At 42.3% G+C, this 25,961-nt stretch overlaps 1 protein-coding gene across 1 annotated transcript in view; it reads right to left on the reverse strand.

Annotated features, from left to right (window-relative positions):
* Window positions 1-24,436, reverse strand: part of PARVA (parvin alpha) — a gene marked incomplete at its 5' end in the record, with an annotated part of 63,240 nt that extends 38,804 nt beyond the window's left edge. Inside the window, one exon of the mRNA XM_082283305.1 lies at window positions 24,301-24,436. Within this exon, the coding sequence (XP_082139431.1) occupies window positions 24,301-24,436 (136 nt within the window). The remainder of the gene's footprint in view (window positions 1-24,300) is intronic.
* Window positions 24,437-25,961: the final 1,525 nt, after the last annotated feature.

Consider the following 25,961-nt stretch of genomic DNA (forward strand, 5'->3'; position numbering starts at 1 on the left):
ATCATTTGGAACACTCAATAATACAGCCTCTCTCTCCTAACAAGCCAGCCTCATTCCTTGCCATTAAATCAAGACACATTCAGGTCTAAAACCTTCACCTGGAGCCAGACTTCTTGATTTGCTATGTGCTGACATTTTAAACTGAATGCAGGAATAACTCTCCTCTCATTTTCTAAGCTATGCTGGATCAAAATCTAAACATCAGCAACGCTACTGAAAATACAGAAACAACTTCAAAGTCAACAGAATCTCAGCAGCATAAAACCAGTATGCAGATCAGACTTAGATCATAACTCCTGCAGATTTCTCTCGTGGCACAAAAATATTACTCAGCAAAAGGCAACACAATTGATTAGCAGTGTTTACTCAGTGCTATGTCATTATTTCTCAAGTGGAAAAACTACAGCGTACCGACTTTCAGGGATGCACTAAACTGGCTCAAAGTTTGTGCAGGAGCAAGAGGAAAAACCCCTTGATTTATAGACCTGCACATTAACAAGTGCCTCTTTCTTGTTACCCTCTCTCTGCCTTCCATTTAGCGTTCCTGTTACTGGAGTTGGATTTCCTCTAGGCCTGGGCCCTATTCAGTGACTGCATTACTACCCCAATTCCACTTGAGATTCCATTTCCAGAATCCTGCCAAGCTGGCAATATGGTTCCTGAGAGACTACTTTCCCTGACATGCAGTAAGCTATTTATTGACACACCACTGTTCCCATTCAGTTCTGCACCTAAGCACTGAACTGGATAGCAGTTCCATATGTTGGATCTGTTACACTTCTCTGGAAAATTATATTACTTTGGGTAAATAAAAAGCTAAGAGCAGCAGGAAAAATATCATAAAAATGCAGCCGAATTTGTTTCATCCTGCCTCCATCAGCAAATTTGGTCTATGACCTCGGTATATGAGTCATGCAAGTGCTTTAAAACTTGCAGTGATTTATATTTTCAGGATAGGAAGTTCAAGGCTTATATTTCTGCTCCCCAACCATACATTATTTTCTTTATACACAATTTCTTCATAATTATCTATGAACTAAAATATATAGGCATCTTATTTTCCTACTTTGTGGTGCACATTAACCAAAACCATTCATCTCAACAACCAGTCTCTGGGTTCTTGGCAGAGGAGAGCTGAATGTGTAGGTTATTCCTGGCACCACACTAGGCTGATGCTCTCATCATAGTTTTAGTCATGGAAACAGGCTTCTACCAAGGCAGGCATTGTTTGTTAAAAAGGAAATTCCCAGAATATCTGTCAGAAAAAAGGAGTAGTAGGGTACACCACTTAAAAATGTAATATTTGCATGGGGCTGTTCATCAGAAGGCTTTAGTCTGTTCTACAAATCAAGTGATGCTTTTTGGAGCTTTGGGCTCGTGTCCTGCTGAGAAACCACTCTCTGTATTCACAGTCCCTCTGCAGCACAGCTTCACTCCTTGAGACTTACCTTTATAAAAGAGCAACAAGTTACCTTCAAGCTTTGAAGAGAACTAGCAAAAGAGCTGACCAGTTTCTCTAAGCATTATTAGCAGGGCTTTTGGATCCACAAACCTGTTTTTTCTGTGGTCTGTTTGGCGTTTACCACAACACTTGCAAGGTTACGAGGAATGGAGGAACGTCTCACTGCCTTGAAAGGGACAATTTGTTTCCTTTGTGATTCAGGCCCATAAGAACCACAATGCAGCCCTGGCCACATCTATGTTGACTTTACCATGTAGGGACCAACTCTGATTTGCTGCACTGGTGAGCTGCCACTGATTAAGCACTCTTTGCCTCATTCCTGTAAAATTTAACAGAGTCCCTTCAATGAATAAAGGTGTAAAAATCTGTCTTCACAGATAAATTCTTTGGGTCTCTGGGTCTTCAGCACTTGCCTCTGTAGGATATTTTATGACAGCAAAAGCAAAGTGTTTAGCTCATCAGCCTGGGGAGTTTGTGTGGCACTGGTGTTTATCCTGGTCGCTCTCTTGGACTGGTCCTGCCCAGGCAACGAAAACTTTTTCATCTTATTTCTCTAGAGTATTAAGAGAGATCAATAACTCTGCTTTATCTAATGGAAAATCTCTGGGGTCTTGTGAATCATGTTTTGGCAGCTTTATTTAGATGGAAATCTGTGCTCATCCCTGGGAAATCTTGCTTTAAAACAATTTTCTGTAACATTCAGACTTCAGTTGATCTTTCAAATAATTTCTAGTCTGAATGAGTTAAAACACAGGTGAAGTTTCCCTGCTGAATGATCAGCTCAAGCACAAAACCTGACCTGACAGATCTGGATCAGTTTTAGAAGTCGGCTGCAAAACGTTACATCAGTGAGCAAGTTAATCCTAATCCAGGACCTGAAAGCTTCTGTTTTTCTTCAAATGTTTCCATTTTCATTAGTACTACAGGGCATGTCAGGCGAATCCTGCCCTTTGTTACTTGTGCAGCCCGATTGTAATTAAGCTAACAAGCCTGCTGTAGTACAGGATGGTGTCCAAACCCTTTTCATAGCTGTGGTTGCTCAGGAAGAAGAAAGCAAACCCTTAATTTGTCACTGAGGTAAGCATTTATCAACTGTGGGCACAAAGGAAGGTCAACACATCTCTGCTGTTTCAGAACTACAATGGCACTTTAAGCCTCCTGATACCACTTTGATGCAGACAATGGTCATTATCACTATTTCATGAATATGAAAACAGACACAAAGAAAAAAAAAGAGAATTTGCATGCAGCCTCAGAACAGAACAAGATTAGTGCTCAAGGGCTGCTGGCTCCCAGGCACAGGCTCAGAGCACTTCAGCAGCAGTTCCCCACACGCATCACTCTCACCCACATCCCTCCCCTCTCACCCACTTTCCTGATTAAAGCTGGTCACCTCCTCCTCAACACTACTCTCACCTTGTCCATCTCCCCTTCCAAGGCCCGTGTTTGTTATCAGCATTCCAACCTCCCACTCTGGTGCTGCTCCTGCCACTTCCTCCCAACGGCTTTCCCCTTCTCCACCCTACAGCTGCAGGCATGGAGCCAGAGCTCTTATGTCCAAGTGATCTTGTTTTCCAGATCCCGTGGATAGGTAAATGATGAAAAACAGTGCCCATGTTGCCAATCTAATTTATCCTATTTTGAATGCAGGTATTAAAAATATGAAAATTATTATTGACTCTCTCTTGTCCCACTTAGTGGCACCTTAGACTGACTGACTGAACTTTGCCTTAGAAATCTGTTTTCCAATGTTAACTGCTGATTTTACACGACATCCTAGATTGAGTATTTCTCACCGTAATCTCCAGCCTTCTCTGTTCTCTGTAAAACATTTCTTCCTGTCAATTTCTGAAAAGCCTTTAAACAATATTAGGAAGAGAATCTGATAGTCTACGCTTCTAGAAACCGGTGTAGGCAGAACCAAGTTTAAAAGCACTGCATAGGCAAAAGAAACTATTTCCTGGATCAATCAAAACTTAGTGCAAGAAAGGGAAGATGTTGTGAAAGGGCACCAGGCAGCCCAGCCGTGCTGAAGAACAAACAGGAGGTTGTCAGTGCCTGGCCCCTCGCACGGCAAACCTGTTGGTTTATAATTACAGCTCCCTGCTCTGCCAGGGCAGGGGAAAGGCCAGGCCAGAGCCGTGCCCCACCACAGCAGCACCTGCATGCAAATGCGGCAGTATCAGCTTAGGGGCTCCGAAGGGAACCACTTGCCATAAGTAAATGCACTTTGACAGCAGCTCCTAATAAGAGGAAGGAAATGAGTGAGAGAAAGAAAAGTGATAGGAGACAAAAGGACTTTATAAAACAGGGCTTTATTGCTTTCATTTGTAGCATTTTCCCTTTGTTCTGTTGAGCCCTCCAATTCCAGATATTACACAAAGGAGATACCTGTCTAAAAAAGTTTATTTCAATCTGAAACTGACTTGTAAGATGCTTCACTAATTTAACAGCCCATTATCAGGAGTAACAATGAGCTACCTCTAATTAATTTGGTGCAGCCTTTGCTTCTGATACCAATCAAATCAATATTAATGGAGAGTTTGTGCTCTCTCATTACAGCACAAAATGGGTACCAATCTTCTCATGAAGACTTTTGGACTATAAACTCTGTTTGAGGTCAGTGTAGTTGGCTTCTTCCCACACCCTTTTTTTTCAACCAGGATGGAAAAACGTATATAATGATGTGCTATTTAGTACCTGGATAAAAATCTACATTCAGGCTGTCCTACACTGAAAGACTGAAACCAGTTCAATATGAAGAAATCTCAGTCTAAGAAAATAAAGATTTTAGTAGCTCGCAGAGCTCAAATTAAACACTTAAATAGGTAACACTAGATATTTCTCATGCTGCCTCACATTTCTCTATTTATTTTTATCTGCAGGATCAGGCGCGTTAGAGAGGGAGGCCTGGTAAGAATTGCCTCAGCCATCATTCTTGGTTACTTACATCTGTGGTCAATTTTCCACACTTTCTTCCATAAAAGGTAAACGAGGCACTGTACTTGCAACAGGATAATCTAAACAATATGAACAATGTTACTGTTGAAGACCATCTGGCTCATCAAGCACAGCTCCAGACTTTTAACTCCTTGAATAAAGTGCGGAACCCCGCAGTGTATTTTTTTCTTCCCCCAAAATTCATTTTTTAAATGGTAAAAGTAGAGGTCCTGGAATCATGAGCGATTCAGACAGGGAGAAAATTCAGTTTCTGGTTTTATCCTTTCTGTATCTTATGTATGTCGCAATCCAGGCTACAGACAAACACTCAGACGTCAAATTCTTCTACAAAAAAAAGCCCTCCGTGCGTAACTGGTACGTGTGGGGTTGGCGTTTCAGAGGGGAGACAAGAGGGTTAAGTATTTCATAATTCACTTCAACCTAATGGCCTGATTCTACCACTTCTTAAAAGGTAATAAAAGTCAAAGAAGGGTCACCAGGAATTAGAGGAAAATCGGGGGGAGGGATAAGGGTGAATGCGACCAAAGAAGGCTTTTGCTAATTGTACACACAATTTCTTATCTGTAGACAAATTAACAAGTGGCTGCTCTCTGGGAGAAAAATGTTAAAGCAGCGTAGGAACAAAATAACCTGGAAGAGGGCAAGCCAGTAGGGAGAAAGCAGTGATCCTGAAAGTCCAAAGAGCAAAGGAAGCACTGGAGCTGGCTGTGCTCTGGGCTCCAGAAGCCGGACCAAGCGTCTGTGCCTCAGTTTCCCCACCCAGCCATTGCCAGGGGAATGGCAGCCCAGGAGAGCAGTGCCAGGATTCACCTCAGCTCCGCAAGGCGCTCTGGAATACAGAACGGCAGCAAGCTCATGGCTTACAGCAGGACAGCCCCACAGACATACAGGAGTTAAATATTCTTACTCCTCTAAAAGGCTACAGACTTCAAAACACACTTGTTTTTCAACTGAGCAAAGGAAAGAATTGGATTTTGTCACGGGTCTTTGTTCAGTCTTCGCTCAGCTCTGTGATCTCTCAATTCTGTGATTTCTGTGCACTGAGCGGGTTAAAAAGCCCCGCAAGCGTTGGCTGTAACAGGACAGGGTTTTGGTCCTCAAGAGGGTTGTTATCCTCCAAAGAAGTTTTAATGGCATTATAAAAAAGAAAACAAAACAAAACAATAAAAACATCCAAAATAAAACCAAAAAACCCACAACCAACTGGTTGTTGAAATACTTCAATGCTTTTTATTTAATTTCTAAAAATATTTTTGGAAAGGAAAGCAAAGAAAATGAATTAGAGCATAGTTGGATTTTTTCTTTTTGTGTAAACATGAAAATTAATTCTCATATTCAGCGGTTCCTTGCTTTAAATTCTGCATCTTGCTTTAACTAGAAACATCACCCTATCTGGTTTCTAGGTAGAGCACACACAGGGCTGAACCTTCCCCTACAGTAAGTTCTTCCAGCCACTCCCAAAAACATGTGCCCACAACCCTTTTTCAAAGTCTACTCTAATTTAGATCTAATTTTCATTGAAGCTATTATATCATAAGCCCACTGCAATATGTACTGACATACATATGCTGAATTCTTAACTTACAAAATCATTTTAACATGCAAGAAGGACTTTCTAAAAATTATTTTAAAGAAATAGTTTTTAATATATGCTCATGACTCATCAACTGAAAAAAAAGCAATGTTACAGTAAGCAAGATAGGTCAGGCAGTTTTATGATTAATGGGGTCAAAAAGTTAGAATTCATTTTTAAAACTTTGGTTGCTCACACTGAAACAATTAACCCTATCTACTGAGCACCAAGCCCCAAAAAACAATGCAAAATTTCAGAAAGAAGCAATACTATGTTACAAAACACTTTTGATGTGTGTTCCTCCACTTCAAAAACAGAGCAAAAGATTTCACCCATTTATCAAGAGATTTTCTGGGTGTAACTCTTCCAAAACAAATTTGGCTTTGAAGTATGAGATGTTAGAGTACAATGTGTAAAGTAGGCATGCCCTAATGGCTATTTTGCTGCAAAAGCATCCTGTTTTCTGCTGTACCAAATGAAAGTCCCTTTCCTCCTACTTAAGCTAATATTAGGACCTGAAAGATGAAAACAGAAGTCATTTGATCAACACGGAATCTGCTGCCGAAACCTCCCGTACGTTAATGACAACAGCAGTTACAAAAGCGTCTGCCAATTATACTGTAGCTCTGAGAAAAATCATTCCTTTAAATTTATTTTGCTGCTAACTCGACTGAGTGCTCATGAGAGCGAGCATCAAATGCACTGTAAGCAGCTCCTGGATTTTAATTAAGAGCATTCCACAGGAATAATGCTAACACTTGCTGCGTGATAAACATATAAGCACTAATACTGTTCTGCAAAGCCTTAAATTACACGCTCCAGTACATTGGATTTAAATCCTAGAAGACACTGGCAGCAATTGCTGGGATTACAACTTTCAATTAAACCTAGAACTAAATTACTGGATTTCAAACCATTTCTTTAAGCCACACCTGTCTGCTAAGCATTATACCACATTCACACTTAATAACCCTTAACATTTTTCATCAAGAAAGCTCAAAAGTTCTTCCAAATTTAATCCTCATCACCGCTCCATTTCACACATCTGGAAACTGAGGCACACAATAGTTAAATATCCCAAGCTAACACAGGAACCTGTGCCATGGCCACTGCTTTTGAAAGGGGCAACTGCACCTTGCTCCCAAACTTGTTGGTCGTTCTCACTCCCACATGATCATCATCTCTTGTGCCAGTATTCCCATGGCCTTATGGTAAATTATGCCAGGGAAGAGCTTTAGATTAAAACTGAGGGGTAAAAGGAATGACATGCATACAAATTAACACACCTGAGTCTGTAGCCATTATTTATGAGGCACCTCTAGGTGGGCACCTTTCCAGACTTGGTAACTTGACTCAGCACAACAGAAGTCTACAGTTGCCTTTGAAAACCTCAGTCATGTTTCCATCTAATTGAAAAGTGATAAAAAAAGAAAGAAAAAAACCAAAATTATTTTTCCTCCTGATTCACGACTGTTCTCTACTTGAAAACGTGGTTCATTGCTTTTCTAAATAATGTTAGGCTTACTCAGACTAAATCTCACCAAGAAGCATTTGGCCAACTTCATATGAATTTCATATAGCAAAATACTCAAACTTTCTTAAAACCAAACGTCCATACTCTTGTCCACACCACAGCTGAAGAGCTGCAGGAATGCTGTGCATGGTGGAAAACTATGACACAGGGGAGAGCTCTGCACCTGCACTTGCACACCCAGAGTGCTGTGCCCAGTTCTGGGCTCTCCAGTGCAAGAGACACGTGGAGTTTCTGCAGAGAGTCCAGTGAAGGGCCACAAAGGCGCTTAGTGACCTGGAGCATCTCTCATGAGGATGAGACCCAAAGTCCCAAAGCTCTGGTGCACTCAGTGATTCTCCAACTCAGAAATGCTCAGAAGGTTCGACTATTGAGAGAACCGGAGAAGAGGAGCACAGAATAGGACAAAGAATCGACTCAGCCATGCGTACCCTCAACTACTCTCTACATGCACAGACATCAAAAACTAATTCAAATTAAAGAAATCTAAGCCACATGCATATACACAAACACCTCACTCCTTTCCTGCACTCCTACAAAGAGTTAGATTCCTTTAGTATCCTGGTAAAAAGTAGTCTATTGCACAAATATGCTCTGGGCATAAGATCTGTCACTAATCAAAATTATTGAGAATGATTCTTTTATCTAATGTTTGATATATTTCATTAAGTACATTGAAATTCTTGTACACACCAGGAAGTAAACGGCCTGAGTATTTTGAGAAGTGTGAAACTAACATGTATCACTTCTGAGGGAAAAAATGATCCTCTCCTTTTCTAGCAGTTGTCGTTACAAAAGCAGGTAGTTGCTGCAGATGAAATCCCTGAAACTGCACATTCTGGTCCATACTCTGTAGTAACTGCTTCGAAGCAAAAAATAAAAACGCTTGGGTTGCTGCTTCTTGTGCAAAGTTTCCATGTCAGTAACAACAATGTATGTAACGCTTCTAAAGCCTGATGAACTCAGGAGGACTCTGCTAAACATAAAATCCCTTACAGTGCCTGGATGAAACAACTGAAGAAAACTGCTGCAGCTGCTTGTACTGTCTCTAGGTTTTGGCATTCATTATTTAAGTTCAGTGGAAACTGTTCAGCCTTGAAGTAGACTGACTCATGCACTTTAACTTCCAATTTCCTGCAAACAATCCATTAGTTTTTGGCAAGTTTCATAGTGCACAGTACTTCCCTGAAAAGGGCAGCTCCCAAACTCTTCTGATTTCAACAGCGTTTTTTGAGTTTGATGAAAGTAGAATTTGTACTCGTGCCCTTACAAAACTGAGTGTGATCCCCACCTGAAAATGTCTGACACACTTACTAAAGGTACATGAATGACTTTGCTCAGAAAGATTCTCTCCAAATGTACTTGTTGGGACAAATCTTACTGGGCTGTACTATATGGGCATTTTTCAGAGAACACGAACTGACTTTAGACGTGCACTGTCAAGTTTTACCTGACAAGGAAAGCAAAAAAAATATTTTCATACTACCTACACCTCCCCCAAAAGTGCCCTACCTACTCCTACACTTCTCTGGTTTTATAGCAGCTGAAATGAGCTACTTGATAAGTAAATGCTAATTCTGTCATTTGTAGCTACAATGGTTTTAAAATTTATCATTCCCTTCAAATATTTTTTGTCCCCAAGTGGTATCTGAAATATGTCAGTAACTCAGAATGGAAAATAACTGTGGTATCTCGATCACCACCAGTTGGTAACTGTAGATAAATGTGGTCTAGTAAACAGTGACTAGTAAAATAATTCTTCTTCCATCCCCAGGATGCAATTATTTAAAAATGAGAAAAGAGATGAAAGCATCAACATAAATACTTGTGCATACAGCTTTCAAAGTACTCAGTGGGATTCCAAATCTCCAGTTCAGCTGACACGGTAGAAGAGCTTTCCACATTAAAATTATTTTTTTTAATCTGTGCACCTTGCAGAGTGTGGTGCTGGAATCTTGTGTTTATCCACACTCTAAAAAAGCTACAGTAAACAGCAGCACAGATTTTCTCACCTCAGCATATCAAATCTCCACCTACACAAGGCAATCATAAATAGGTTGCACAGTTCTGTAGTTTTCATGTTCATTCAGGTCCTTAGCCCTCTCTCCAGGTACTGTCAGCAAGCACAATTTATTAACTGAGATCTGCAAAATACTCCACTCTTCACAAGAATTGACCCAATCTCATCCCAGTGATTCACTTAAGTGATACAACCACCAAATGGGCAGTGGCCACTAGGGGAAAGTTCACATGCAACAAACTAAACAAGAGGGTCTGGTGGCAAAAAAGTTTACAAAATTTAGAAGCAAACTCCAGGATGTTTTGAAAGGCTTGTTTAAAGTTTTTCAAAATACATTGTGACTACCAGGGGATTACACATTGTGGGAACTTAAGTGGCTATGGCAGTGGAATTAAGCACCTAGACCCACTGTGTATTCGGGTGTTCAAAAGACACCTACCAGCAGCTCTGCAGGTGCCTGCACTCCAGCTGGGAAAGTCCAACAGGTATTTAATTCCCTGCTGCTGTACATGAACACTGACATAAACCTGACTCCAACAGCAGGTGCTTATTTCCCAGCTTCCCTTCCCAAGCTAGACTGGGCACAGGTATTTCCACTATAAATAAGATGTATAAAGATGGCAGACCAAAGTTGTAATTATTTTTTTACTTTTTTTTTTTTTTTTAATTACTGCTGAGGGTACCTTATTTTCTGCATAATTATGTGATGTTTCATAGCAACGCTAAGTTTGTATTAATTTCTTGGTAGGTGTGTTACTATTCTCCACCCCAGAAAGAACTCTTTCCTACCTTGCTGAAGCCCCTGGGATGTATCCCCGAAGAATGGTTAAATGTTCAAACAATTAGCATAATCCTAACCCTTTTCTTTCTTTCTTGTTTTTTTAATAGCTCTCATTTCCTCACTTTTAAATATGTGCAATTTCTTGCAGCTTTACTTAAGGTTCAATCTGACAGACCCATTCCCTCTTTCCACTACATTTCCAAGCCTTAACAGAGAATGTGCCTGATTTAGTCCTTAAGATCTGCTGTACTCTGACATGATCATGTATGCACCTCTTTGAGCACATGAATGGTTTCTTGACTTGTCTCCTTGACTTGCCTCCTTGCATGCTTATTGTTAAGCAGGGAATTAAGTGGTTTGTCAGACTGATCCCAAGTGCTTAGCATCTGAACAGCATGAAGTTTTACTCTGCTGAGTAAGAAAACATTTCCCAGAACTTCATCTCTCTATCCATGCTAACTGCCTACATACAACTCTACTTCCCTGACAAAAGAATAAAATTTACAGACATCCTTATCTCCCTGGGATAAGATATTTTTTAGTGAAACTGGAGACCAATGGTTTGAACCAGGGAAGCAAATGAAGCAGCACTGGTACACTAGTCATCCAGGGGTTAAGCTAATTTGTTAGTGCCCTTGCTGTTTCTTGCTGTCAGCCACTGTGCATCCACTCTCTAAACTCTGAAAAGAACACTGACCTTTAATCTGTGGTATTAGTTCCTTTGACAAAATGGAAGATTATTTCTTTCTCCCACAAGCCTTCATGCGAAGCTTAGCCAGCTTCCATCTGGTCTGACTAATTAAATGTAAGTTAACATTAAGTTAAGAGCCAGCTCCAGCCCACAGACCTTCTATTCTGCAACAGCAGATTTATTAATTAGCTGAACTATTTGAGTATTTAATACCAATTTTTGATTACTTCTATTTTCTTCGCTGTCTCATGAAAACAGGGAAATGTTTTTGAAGATATATTTGCATAATTTCAGTTCAGAAACACAAAACACCAAGACGTGCTAATAAGATTCTGAGCAGCCATAAACTGTCAGGTTTTTTTCTTCTGTATTTGACATGTTAATAAAATACCATCATAACAGTGTGAAGGATCTGCCTATTATGCACAAGATGTGGAATCACTGGAGCTGTACACTTTAAGCTGGCCCTGACCCACAATCTGGCCCTATATGTACTAAAACTACAACCAGTTGTTGTATTCCTTATTCAGTCAAAACCTTCTTTGACCCTAATGGGCGTTCTGTCTGAATGAAGAACAAAGGGATTAGATCTAATATGGGGAGCTACTAATTAGAATCATGCCCGCAGCTAACTTTTGATAAAATTCATTTGTAAAAATGAAAATACAAAGAATTCACTAAGTCCAAATGGTGCTTTGCACTGTTTTAACATTAACTCTGTGTAGGTCTGGTACCTAATCTATTTCACTGTATTTAACAGTAGATGTTAGAGAAGAAAACGATACACTTTTAAAATAAATAATACAGCAAATTTAGATTTATAAATTTGTTTTAACATCTCACATTACTTTGAGAAAGACTGTTATATCAGGTAAAACATTTTAACCTCTTAACCAAACCTTCTTTCTTTGGGATAGAGGCAAAGATCACATTAAGAAATGCTTTTTCTTCATATATTTATTTAATATAATGCCTGCTACTGTACATAAAGTATATTTAAAACTTCAAACCCCAGGAAATGTCTACCTAGCTCACATACAAAAAAAAAAACCAACAAACCCAAACAAAAAAAAAACCCAAACAAATCCAACCAATTAAAAGTCATTTAATACAAGAACCTAAACTGTCTCAAGACATGCATCAGAGAGTTACAAACCAACAAAAACTGTGAATGGCACAAAGCTGTCTAATGGAGCAAGACTAAACACAGAAATGAGGAGACCACAGCTCCCTTCCACTTCTCTGCCTGCAGAAGATCACATGAGTGAATCAATTCACCTTTTCTGCCTCAATTGCCCCAAGCAGATGGTGCAGGGAGAACAAACGTTTTTCCTTTTCTGATCTCACCTTAAAATTCTCAGGTGTTTCTGTCAGATGAAGATGCTCTGCGTAAGGGCAGACCGTTAGCAGCTAATATTATGTTGGAAATAGAAATGGACAAGCAATTCACTTCTAAGAGACTCTGAAATCAAAAATGCTGTTTTACAGGGTGCAAGACCAACAACAGACAAAAAGCATTTCTGATTGTTTATAATATGGGGTTTTCTTACCAATTTATTCTGTTCTCTCATTTTAATGACCTGTTTCAAAAAAAACCAAACCAAAACCAAACCAAAAAACCCAAACCCTTTCTCATTAAGCTTTCAATCTCTGTCCCATCTTCTGCCTAGCTTACTTTACATTTGTGTTCTCACTGTACACACCAACTCTTGTTTATTTCCACAGCTTACCCAGGGAATGCTGTTCTACACAGAATTGTTACCTTTTACCCAGGCAAAAGCAGAATGTCTGATAAAATCCACTGGGGTAACTCCTTCAAAAATTAAATACAAGACCCAAAATGCAATCTAAATGTACTAGTCTGACTCTAAGGCTAGCCACGGTTTTCCTCTAAAGGCCGTTAAGATTCAGCCCATTTTCAGAATACCAGACGTGCGCAGAGAACTGCTGAGCTCCATTCTGACACAGCAGTGGCTGATTCCTCTGAACTCATTGCTGGCACTTGGGCTGCTCACGCCAGCTTTCCTCGTGAACTGGAGCCACCTTGTGCCCTACAGAGCACCTGCACCCTGAGGTCTGCTTAGGAAAAACCGAGTTTACATGCTGGCATTTTGTGTATGAGACAACAGCTAAAAATACTTATTCGGGTTCTATATAAATCGTTTCATTTGGGAGTAACTGTTTGAAATCAGTTAAAGATAATTTATTTGTGGGTAACTATTCCAAGTCAGTTAAAAATGAACAAATTAATAAAGCCGCAAATCAACTGGATGCTGATTATTTTTTTCCCAATTCAACCCACCACTGCAATAAGGTTTTACGAGTTATGCAAGACACTAAGTCACTTTGAACACTCGTGGTATAATGAGGAATACCACCACTATTTTCCAGTTTATTATGTGTTCTTATGTATGACTGAGAATTATAACAAAGCAGTGACAAGAATGCAAGACCATGAGCTGCTCTGCTGCATGTTTTACTTTGCAGTGAAACACTGAAGTCTCTTCCTCTGCAGTAATGAATTTGAGTGCACAGCATAAAAATGTTTAAAAATGCTGCAGTTCAGATTTGGCCTCTAGCCATAAAATTCAAATCCAGATTTCAAACATGCCTAAATTCAGAGTTGAATTTTTTTGGTCTCATTATAAAATAGGGGTCACATGAATCAAATAGGTCTGGACATACTTCCAGAGGCTACTGGGGCAAATTCTGACTCAGGGCCAAATCTACCATAGTCATGTTCTTTTGTTCTGACAGGATCAATATCAAATGTGTTGAGGGTACTGAGCCAATAGGTATTTCCTTTCCTTCCCAAAGCACGAGTGATGTTCTTTATTCCAAGCACGTAGGACAGATGTGACCGCACCTTCTAATAAAATTAATACTTATCATTTAAACACATGAGACCTGACATTTCTTCTTAAGCCTGAAAGCATAGGCCACAAAAAACCCCAAACAAACCACAAAATCCAACCCCCTGAACTACATAGTTACAACAAAAAGTGTTCTGACCTTTTACCATTCTTCTTCTTCATGCACTCTGACGACAAGTTAGGCATATCATCTTTTGAATTCAGCTCTGCAATACATTATACTGCATTTACTCTGAGCACTCTGACACTCTGACATTATCATTATCTTCTTTTGTGCCCGACAGCAACTGCAGCTCCTATAATGCCATTATTGTAATTAAGAACAATCTGAACCATTGACAGCATTGCCTCGTTTGCTCTAGAATCCCCTGTGCATTAGTGTTCTTCTAAACCAATATTTCTCTATTAATAGTTTGCTACTTTAGAACTGCCTACGGTTAAAAAAAAAAAAATTAGGCCTCAGCCTAACTCAATGGCCAAAGAAAAAACTTGCTAAGAAAAAAATTAATGAAAGGCTGTGCACTGGCAAACCGTTACACTCTTCCTTACACTTGCTGAAAATGGATTCACACCCTGCCAACCTATTCAGGCCGTTACCCAGGTGAGGAAGCTAATTTTGGCTTCCTTCAAAAGGACCACCTGTACAGACACAAAAGAAAACATCTCTTCTCCCACTAAATGTACCCAAAGTACTTCTCTGTCTAAACTCTCCCTTTCATTAATCCAGCTCACAGTTGGATAAGCAGGGCACGGCAATTCAGACATTCTTGTCTGGGAAATTCTGACGTGAACTCCCAGCCCTGCAGCACACATGCTCTGTAGGCTGCCTGCACCCCATCCATCTGTTTGCTAAGGGTGACACCTGCCTGTCCCTGAGCCAGGAACGTGGTCAGCCACAGCCCTGTGATCACCTAACACCCAGCCTTTCCCTACTGTAATTCCAGGGAAACAATCCACCGTGGGCTAAAGAACTGCAGGTGCAACTGGCAGGACAGGACTGACACATTAACATGGACCTCTTAGAATCCACAAAGCCCACGGCCAGGCCATCAGAAGCAACTTCAGTTTTTCCTCTGCAATAAATGAGAAGCTTTTCCTAACGGAAAAGAACCCAGCAATCATTACGTGCATGCTGTCTGAAAAGGGAGCATCGCTGGTCACATGGAGTTTTATGTATTTTTAGTAGATGTGAACACAGGAAAGCACCCTATGAAAATGACCAAAGAAACGTGGCCAGTGGAAAAGAGCTGGTATCTCCCAAGGCGATTTAGATAGATGTAGTGGCAGAGGTTTTTTTCTTGTGAACACATGTCCCATTAAAAAATTATGAACCTTATGCTAAAGGAACATTCAGGAAATTATAATGTTTAGGCTACTTTTGGAATTTTTTATTCTTTCAAAGCTTCTGCAGTATGAGATTGTATTTTCATGTCTGGGACATCACTCTACCACACCCTTCAGTCTGCCCAGAGCTGAGGAAAGGGAACAGTGCTCAGTGACAACTGTTGTATCCCCTCTCCTCCTAAAGTCCCTTTTTTCAAGTGGGATTTCATAGGTTTCACTATGAATAAAGGCTAATATCACCCATCACCGGGTCAGTGCTACAGACTGCTCTACCACTCCACTGGAAGGGTAAAGAAAAGGAGCAGCTCTATGCTAAGCAGGAATCAGAGAAGCCAGGAGGACTTAACCATGACTACAACTACCAAGAATGACTCACAGAAATTCACACTCCAGGTGTTTTCTTTCACAAAAATAATTATCTAAGAAAAACGTATTGTCAACCATGGTACACTATGTGCTGCTTGACACAAAGATCAATAAGAAGTCAGGAAGAGAAGTGCAAAGACTAAAAGGAAAGCAGTTTTGCTAAGTCATGACTTATGTCCTCTCTAATTTTGTATTAAAGCCACATAAATGATAAGAACATTTCATAGCACCACATGCAATTATTTCACATGGACTACTAGAAAACTGAAAGGAAACCAGAGCATTTGGGAGACTGTAGAGCCTTGTTATTCAACCGTGCAATTCTTTAATATTTGAGTAAGATCACTGCTTGATGAACAGTGGCACAGTCTAGAGCCAGGTGCAGGATTTGGGTGAACAGATGGTGGCTAATCTTCCTAATACTGCTCTGCCAGTACAACTCACTCTTGACCAGTCACATCCCTGGTTTTTTTCTGGCCCTTGGCTTTCTCTGGCCTGAGCACAGCTTTTCAAGGGGTAGTTGCAGAGTAAGCTAAAGATTCACAAAAGGCTGTTGATCTGATTTTGCTTTTGGTCCAAGACATCTTTTGTTTCTATTTCAGTTTGGTCACTAAAGTGAATTAACTCACTGGGGCACTCAACACACACATACACACCCAATTCCAACAGGGACAAAGGTATTCAAGCCAAATAATGTTATCTATTAGTAAGTATTAGCACACCTAACAGAAAATGCATGATGATACATGCAGAGAGCACAGCTCTGAGTGCTTTGCTACTCAGTGCTCCAACTACAGCCACACACTCCAAAGCAGCACAGGAACTACTACGGGCTGGAGAAGGCACACAGAACACACGGAGAGCAAGCTACGCCTTCAGCCCCACCCCACATTTGGAAGAGCTGCAAGTGAAAATGTGAAGCACTGGAAAACATCCTGCCTTCCAGCTCATCCTCCCTCACAAAAAAATGAAACCACACTGCTTCCAGCACAGCACTGACTGCACCACCTCAGTGGCAACTGTCCTCCCAGGATCATCTCCTTTTGGGTTGGCTGCAGTTTAGCTGATAAAACAGCTTAGGGATACAACATTATATTTGAATAGGAACTGGTGTGGGGAGGAAAAGGAAGAGGAAAGAAGCAGATGGAAAAGCAACATAATTTTAGGTATACCTCAACCACTGGTTTTTTGAAGTTTCATTTCACAAAGAACTGTGTCCCTACAACTGCTGATTTCACCTTCAGCAACACCAGCATTTTGCTGAAAAAGACTGCAGAACTCTGGATTAAGTTATTAGGAAGCACTTGATCTTGGATACAGTGACATAACAAATAAACTAGACTGTCCTTAATCTCTGTGAGAAAGGCAGAGAGCCCAGTATTAAAGTATTTGGTCTGCAGGGAGGGCATCATTCAATGGTTGTGAAAGGCATTAAGAAAGAAAAATTAGGATACATCCCAGAGATCCTGTCCAAAGGAGATTTTCAGAAGCACAGACCTGTACTTACAGGAAGCTGCCTTTAAGGTGAGGGGTTTCAAAAATGTAGAGCCCACAAGCAGTAATCAAATCCAGTAAGAACTTTTCTCTCAGCCAGAATCTTGGTCCCTAGTCTTCCCTCACCTTCAGGGCAGATTCCTTCAAATGCTACAGGAAACATCAGAGTTCTAAAACCCCAGATTCTCTTGACAGCACACTCACTTCACTAAGGATGAAAACTTCATCCTCAGTTGAGTATCTCATATTTATTCTACAGCTTTACTTGGTTATATCCACATTCACTCTGCAAAGTGGATACATGCTTTTATGAGGATGATATAAGGGAATGCATGTTTTAAATCTGGAGATGTAAAGAAAAAATTAGCACTGAAACAAAGGTGCATCAGTCTGAGCTGGTCTCTAGCTGGTTTGTTTTTTTTTTTTTTCTTTTCCATGGCTCCATCCTGTAATCTGAAAGCACTGGAGGCTCTTCAACCACTTGTTCGGTGCATGGTTAGTTTTAGCTGAAACCTCAGCTCAGAACACGAAGGAATTATTTAAATAGGCAAAACTCAGGAAATAAAAGGCATACTTCTGCAGCAGCTGACTTCTTCCCCACGTAATTTAGGCTGCTTTTGCAAGTCAAATGCAAAGACGGAGTTCAGTGACTCTATTGCTGTCATGCAGGTAGTCAGGAAACAGTAGAATTCATGGCTGTTTTGGGTCAGAATAAGAGCTCAAAGCCCAAGGCCCTGGTCCCTGGTATAAATGCCTTCTTTACAATACAAAGAGGGAAGGGCAAACCAACAGAATTTTGTATAAGTTTTGTAACAGCTTCATAATCCTAACAGATGCCACAAAAATTATTTTATGATTTCTGAACACAAAACGTCTGTGAAGGCCGACATGATTCATAAGTAGGCCACTGGAGACACTGGAGATTTTGTGCATTTATGATCCACCCAGACCCACTTTTAGCCCCCACCCCCCACTCCCTTTAAAAAACATTTCTGGCATCCAAAGCATCCCGCAGCAATAAGTTTCAGAAATTAATCATGCACAGCCTGGCTCTGTGCATGCAGGGGTCCTCCAGCCTCCAGTGAGACAGCGCCACAGGCTCCTTTGCCTCATCTCTGACACAGATGAGGTTGGCAGTGCTGTGCCTTGTCAATACTGTCAGCACACTTCCACATCCTGTGTGATCTAACCCCTTTGCACCTGTGCTAGGAGGCACTCGCAGAAAGCAGGCAGGGATACACTCGGCTCTACCATGATAACTCTGGATATTGACTCAATAAGCTGTCTGGCAAAAAAGCTGCACCTGGGACTCACATGTTCCTGCAGATTTGATTGCTGTAGGTGAAACACATGGACCAAGCATAACTGGACTGGTTGAAACAATGAACTTTTTAGAATAATTTTAGGATTATCTTTTACTTTTGAGATTCAGAAACGCATTCACAATATTTTCATGCCTTCGCCTGAACCAACTGGAGCCAGAGGCTATTAAAAAGAAGGGGGGTAAAAAATGCTCCACCCCGGCAGAGCTCGGCTCGACAGATGCCGAACAGCCTCAAGCAGGGCGGAGCTGTCATCTACATTTGTGCCCGGGAGCTGCATCTGCAGGGCGATCGCCATCCCATCCTGAGCAACAGTTGGGTGTTCAGCTACGCTTTCAGAGGCAATTATCTTCCTTCCCACCGAGCAATCCCTTCCACCGCCGCCACACAGGCCTCCCCAGACATCCCCTAACAATTCGGCTTCAAAGCACGCAAACAAAACCCCCGTGCTGTCCCCTCCTGGGGAGTTCCTCTCCCACTGCAGATGTGCTCAGAAGGCTTGAAGCAGTAAAATGACAACAAACAAAGCAAGTGGACCTCCCCTGTATTTTTCTGGTTTTTCACGTTCCTTCCACAGAACAGAAGTATTTTATCTACTTAACAGAACTTGCTCTAAGGCAATAATTACTTCAGTGGTGATGCTAACAGGTTCTGTCCAGCAGCAGCTCTGCAGCTGTCTTTAATGCGCCTGTGGCAGTACACCAGGGACACAGAAATAGAGGGAAAAGATTATAAGCACATTCCAGTTGCTGTGCAGTGAGGTTCGTGGTAAAACACGTTCATGTCAGACAGCAAAACCGGCTGTTCAGCTACTCTGATGGCACTAGAAGGCCGAGGGGTGATGTACTGATAAGCTGCAGTGAAAGACAGAATGTGGAAAATATTGGTAAGAGTGACAATAAAGCCTTTCGCATGTCTTCCTTTTCACAAGAGACACCACATGCCATCTCCTAAACACCAGTATGAAATTAGCATCCAGTGGTTCATTTTCATGCTACATTTTAATGCTACACATTAGCAAACATGACGGTAGGACACAGATCAGTTCTTCCTGCTTATGCTTCAAAATACCTCATCAGGGGAGAGCAGAAGAGAAGAAAAGCCTGCAGAGTGTTTCAGCCAGCCTAGAACCTCTCACACAAGAAACAGACAAGCACAAACATCTACTGACATAAAAACTAGTCATGTGCATTAGTTGTGCAGTAAGTTGCAGAAACAGGTCCAAAGAAAATGAGTCAATTAAATATTAGCAGAACACTTCTTGTATACCATGAAATAGATTTATTTCATATAGGAAAAGGCCCAGAGCAAGACCAAGGCATGAGCTTTCTGTCAGTGAGTCACACAGCAAAACATTTTACTCAGGGATTCCAGAAAGACGAACATTTTACTTAAAACACCTGAAAAGCTTTCATCACCCTACATTTACTGTTACATTGTATTCTTAGATTTTTCCAATTTCATATTATTACATAAAATGCATGAAGTAAAGATTAAGAAAGTTAAGGTTATTATCAAAAACCACCAGAATCTACAGTATTTTACACTGTTAACATACTCTTCCCTGAGGCACTCAGAGAATACTGCCTACTGTGACCCCACATATGAAAATTAAATCAAAACAAGACATATAACACAAAAAGAAGAAATATCCTAAGTGGAGAACGGCAGAAAATTCATTCTTTCTCCTGCCCGTCAACCCCAAATAAACTAAAGAGCAGTGAAATTATTGAAATTGATGTCACATCAGTTGGGAAACTGACTGAGCCCATACAATTGCTCTCCACCAAATTCACGAGTCCAAGCTGTCTGTTTCCCATCTGCTCCTCTGCAATTTAAGCAATTCTGAACTTCACTCTCTGTTCCCAAATGTGTCACAGATTTATTAGCATGTCAGGGGCCAATTCTTTACATTCTCCACTAAGGTAAGCTATTAGGGGGAGCAAATTTTCTGTGTTTTTAATTGCCAGCCCAGGAAAATTCAAGGAGGACAATCACACATGACCTTACTAAACCCACCATGAAAAATTCATTAGATAACACAACCCCCCCCCCCCACAGAGTTACTTTTTTTAAAAGGCCATTCTGATCTCTTCTTACATGTGTTTAAAGACATGTTTAGTACACAGTACAGACTACTACAAGGAGCTTACAAAAAATCTAATTTGTGTGGGGTTTTTTTGCTAATATGATGAGCTCCACCATACATCTGAACCCCTGACAGATAAGGACTGGGATCCTTCACTAGCATATATGGGGCGGCCCAATCTTTAAATGCCTTTCAGCAATGAAGGGGGATGGAACCTTACTAAAATCTACAAACAACTTTTGCACACCACAGTTCAGTCTGCAGACAGGCCATCAAATATTCTAGTATTAGTTCACAATTCTCTCACCACCTAAAAAGCTGATTTAATTAATTCCAAACATACTTAATAATTTGTAATTTTGCTACCTTAACAGAACATATACACCATTTAAAGATGCAGCTGCAGATGCTCTCACAGGGAAGACTGAAGTACAATGTTCTCATCCTTGAATTACACCACTGGCAATGAGAGATTGTAAATGAAAACCAGACTAAGGCTCTACATGACAGATGACAACATAAACAAATCTGAGCTCTAAATTCCAGATTTTATCAAATATTCTCTAATATTTAATCTATTTTCCATATTATCATATGTCTTCTGGTATGACTAATCCCTGCTTACATCATGTGTGATATCTCAAGTATCTCAGGTTACTCTTTGTTTTGGTCAATAACTCATGCTGTTATATTAGAGAATTCATTTCACTTCTCTAGACTGCCCTCACCTCTACCACTGGTGGACCTCTTACCATTGCCAATAACATTGAAATTCATAAGCTAAGGTTTGCTATATTTTTTTATATATATTTATACATATATATTAATGTCAATACTGAAATCCCATTTTATGTTGTATTATAAACTATTTCTGTGACATCTAAAACTACATAAACTTTACTCTCTTCATAAATTATCTGGATTACTCTTCATCAGAATGTCACTTCAGATCCTAAAGGATTTTCATCCTTGGTATGGTGGAGCATTTTGGCAACGGCTCTATTGTTGTAATATATAAAAATGTAATTCTGACAATGATCAAAACGCCTGTTGCTGCCATAAATACAAAACTCACAGATGTGTAATCATGTATCACCTACAACAGTTAACTACACACATAGCAGAGACAGTACTGAATTGGAACCAGCATCGTCCCTACAAGAGATAAAATTTTTTTGCATTATTAAAACCCACCAGTTCTTAGCCCTTGTGGTAATACACTGGAGCAAATCAGTAAGTTTCTGTCCTCTATGTAGCAGCAGAATTTACACCAACTGAAAGACATGGAAATTTTCAGTTGTCCCTCATTTATCCTGACTTATCCTGAACATTTTCCAATACATCCTTTGTGCTAACAGTTGAATAACCACGTGCCCTCCTATGACCAAGACCCATCTCCATAGGAAAACTGCCACAGGTTGGTTAAAGCAGGAAAAAAACCCCAAAAAACAGAGCCTGGATGAACAAGCAATCTGACCTCTGAAATTCCCAGCTAGGCTTTAAAAACACCTGGAGCCCTACAAAAAAAAAAAAAATCAGCACAGCTTAAGACAGAACCTATGTGTGCCACAGCCAGCAAGGAAGAATGCTCGTTAATAGTTTGCAAACTCATATTTATTTTTAGTAGAGAAAAAATTAGGAAGTAAGAAGAGGACAGGCTTCACAGTAAGGCTGAAGCCATCAGAATGTGTTAAAACCAACATATCAATAAACAGAAAGATAAGACAGAATACTATCAATCTCACCCCTACATAGACTTCCACCAGAGAAACGTCATAAACACACGCCCAAGTAAAAAGGATACTAAGGTGAATTTAAAACAATACTTGTTTGTCCATCAGTAAATAACAAAGTCCTTACTAAGTTAATAAGTAACCCCAAACTCTCTAAACCATTGTTATTTTTAGACAGAAAACTGGGAAACACAAAAGACAAGGACAATGCAGTTTCAAAATTTCAAAAGGATAGACAATGATCATCTGCAGGTGCAGATTTTAATCAATAAATGTAATACATTAAAGTAATTATAAGAAATATGATTTCACAGAATACATCTTTCTGTAAGATTACAAAGATTGTGGATAAAAGTAACTGCTGCCTCTAACAGTTTGCTGGAGATTTGTTGAGTTCAAACATCTGTCACTAAGGAAAATAGCATTTAATAGTAAAAACAATAATAACAATATAATGGACATAACCAAACTGCAACAAATAGGCTCACTTAAAGATCTCTAAACATACCTACAAAATGGACTCAAGGAAGAGTTACTAATAGTCACAAATACTCAAGCAGAATAATGTAAAAAACTTGGTAACTAATGACGTTTGTCATTCTTGACTATTTCATCAACATCTGGTCCATCTGCAATGACCAGAAAAAGCCAAACAATGCGAGCACAATTGTGCAACATGGATTTAATTGAAAAGCAAGGCCATACATCACGGAAAAATGACGTGATAGCTACAGAATGAGGGGCTGTACTCTCCCAAGTTGTGTCATCCTTGTTCACAGCACTGGTGCTACTCTGAAACAGTGTGCCTGGCTTCAGTGCCATGAGAAGCAAGGGGCTGCTGAGCACAGTACCCTTCTTCACACTTGCAAGCAATGAATGTTGCTTGAAAAACCGTTTTGAAGTGACTGATACTTTGGCTCTATTTGCATCACATTCAAATTAAAATCAGCTGCGAAAACGATGGGTGGGCGAGGTTAAATTCCAATTCCCTGTCTCACGGGATTTCATACAGGCATATTCAGCAGGGGGTGGGTATTAATTCACATGTACGGACAAAGACCCAGGCAACATGTTGTACACGTCTGGCGTTCTGCAAAGGTTCACTGTCGCAAGGCAAAAGTCTTTTGCTCAGCACCAGGACAACTGCGTTTGGAGCCCCTGAGGAACGATCACTGCTCTGAACATTACATCAGTCGTGCGCATTACGCAGGTTTCCCCGAGCGCTGTGTGCGGACCACACCGCACACCAACACAACGCGTTATGAGTCACGGAGAGCTTGAGCACAGGGTTTTTGGATGTCCGCACCGCAACTGCGGAGGCAAATCCGGCGGAGGGAAAATCCCCGTGCGCTCCCAGGCCTGCGGGGCCCGCCTGGCCCGCTGCGGGCAGCGCTCCTTCCCCGGCTGGGCCCGCACGGGGAGCAGCGCTGCCCGGCCCCGCACACGGACCCAGGAGCGGCCCCGCACACAGAGCTCGGCAGCGACCCCGCACACAGGCCCCGCACACAGAGCCCGGGAGCGGCCCCGCACACAGAGCCCGCACACAGAGCCCGGGAGCGGCCCCGCACACAGAGCCCGCACACAGAGCCCGGGAGCGGCCCTGCACACAGAGCCCGCACACAGAGCCCGGGAGCGGCCCCGCACACAGACCCCGCACACAGAGCCTGGGAGCGGCCCCGCACACAGAGCCCGCACACAGAGCCCGGGAGCGGCCCCGCACACAGACCCCGCACACAGAGCCTGGGAGCGGCCCCGCACACAGACCCCGCACACAGAGCCCGGGAGCGGCCCCGCACACAGAGCCTGGGAGCGGCCCCGCACACAGAGCCCGGGAGCGGCCCGGGAGCTGCCCCGGCGCGGCCCCCGCGCGGTGCCGGCGGAGCGGCGGGGCCGGGGCGGCTCCTCCCTCGCCGCTCGCCTGCCCACCCCACCCCGCACGTCCTTCCCCGCCAGCCCCTTCCTCCCGCTCCCCAGAGCCTTTCCTCTCCTCCTGTCTCCTCCCTCCCTCCCCCCCATAGTAAGGTAACTCCCAGGAAATATGCAAACCTGTTAATTTTTACCTTCTTTGGCTTTTTTCCTCCTAGCCAGCGTGCCGCCGAGCTTGCCCAGGAAGGAGTCATCCTTCTTTCTGGAGGGGGGAGATTTCGGGGTGGGAGATTTGGGGGAAGAAGGGGATTTCTGCGGGGAGGTTGCCATGCTGGGCCGGTCGCCGCCGGCGCTGGGGGACGGAGCAGACGGGTCCGAGGCCCCGGTGCCGTGGGAGGCTGTTCCCGGCTCTGAACGGAAGCGGAATTATTTCAAGCATTTGAGGCAGCTCCTGCTCCGCTCTCCCGGCTCTCCCGCTCCTTCCCTCCCTCCTCCCGCCCGCCCTCCCGCCGGGGAGGGCCCGCTCCCCTCGCACGGCTCCCGGTAGCCCCCGGGCGGTGCGAGAGCCGCGCTCCGCTGCCGGCTGGGGCACACACGGCGTGTGGGGGCCCGGCTGTACCCGGGGGCGCGGGGCAGCGCCTCGCCCCGGGCTCCATCCTCCGCCCCTGCCGAGGAGCCAGGCGCTAACTGGGGCTGGGTGGGTAAGTGCCCCAGGGTGGGTGACCACGCAGAAGGGGGCCAGGTAACGTGGGTGCCGAAAGTCAAAGATAGACGTGGACACAGTGTCAGGGCTCACACAGCTCAGTTCATCCACAACTACTCCGAGGTGAAGGCCCTGAAGGATAGGAGGGTCCCTGCTGCCAGCAGATGTTTCTACATCCTGTGCTCAGCACTGATAGAAAAGTAGAATCGTGGTCAGGGTTGGAAGGGACCTTAAAGATCACCTAATTCCAACACTGCCATGGGCAGGGACACCTTCAATTAGACTTGATTGTTCAAAACCCCATCCAACCTGGCCTTGAACACTTCTAGGGATGGAATGTCCAGAGCTTCTCTGGAGAGCTTGTTCCAGAGCCTCACCACCTTCCCAATAAAGAATTTCTTCCTAATATCTTGTCTAAACCTACACTTGTTTAGCTTAAGGCTGTTTCCCCTTGTCCTGTCACTACCTGCCCCTGCAAAAAGTCCCTCTCCAGCTTTCTTGTAACCACCCTTTAGGTACTGGAAGGCTGCTAGAAGGCCTCGCTGAAGCATTCTCCAGGCTGAACAATGCCAACTTTCTCAGCCTGTCTTCACAGGAGAGGTGCTGCAGTCCTCTGAGCACCTTGGTGGCCTCCTCTGGATGCGCTCCAACAAGTTCATCTCTCTCTTGTGTTGGGGCCCCCAGATCTGGACACACGAAAGAACTCATGAAGTAATAAAGTGTCACTGAATAGTTTGCTGCAAGTTAAAGTTCAAGCTTACTACATATATTTCAGTCTTGATAACATTTTGCAAAGCTCTTTTGCCTGCAGTTTTCAGCTATGTCTGTGGTGAGAAGCAGTGGGCATCGTCATATCCACTTCTACAAAACAAAACAACTGTTGTAGTCAGACCAGTATAAAAAGCCTGTGGAAGGAAAGGTGACTTAACACGATAGATTGCCTATACCAATGCTGCTTTGATTTGCAGATGAGCAGCTTAAGGGAGAAATATGTTTAAAACAGATAATTTGCTGTGACTGGTTCAGGAGGCATCCAGGACTGGAACAGCATTAATGTCATCTGGATGCACTACTTTCACTTAGCACTTAATCACTTGATTAACAATTCAGGCAAAAAGCCACACACACTTCATGCAAATATCTAGCTATCCA

Source organism: Coloeus monedula (assembly GCF_965178545.1).
Source record: "Coloeus monedula genome assembly, chromosome: 6".
Classification (NCBI taxonomy): domain Eukaryota; kingdom Metazoa; phylum Chordata; class Aves; order Passeriformes; family Corvidae; genus Coloeus; species Coloeus monedula.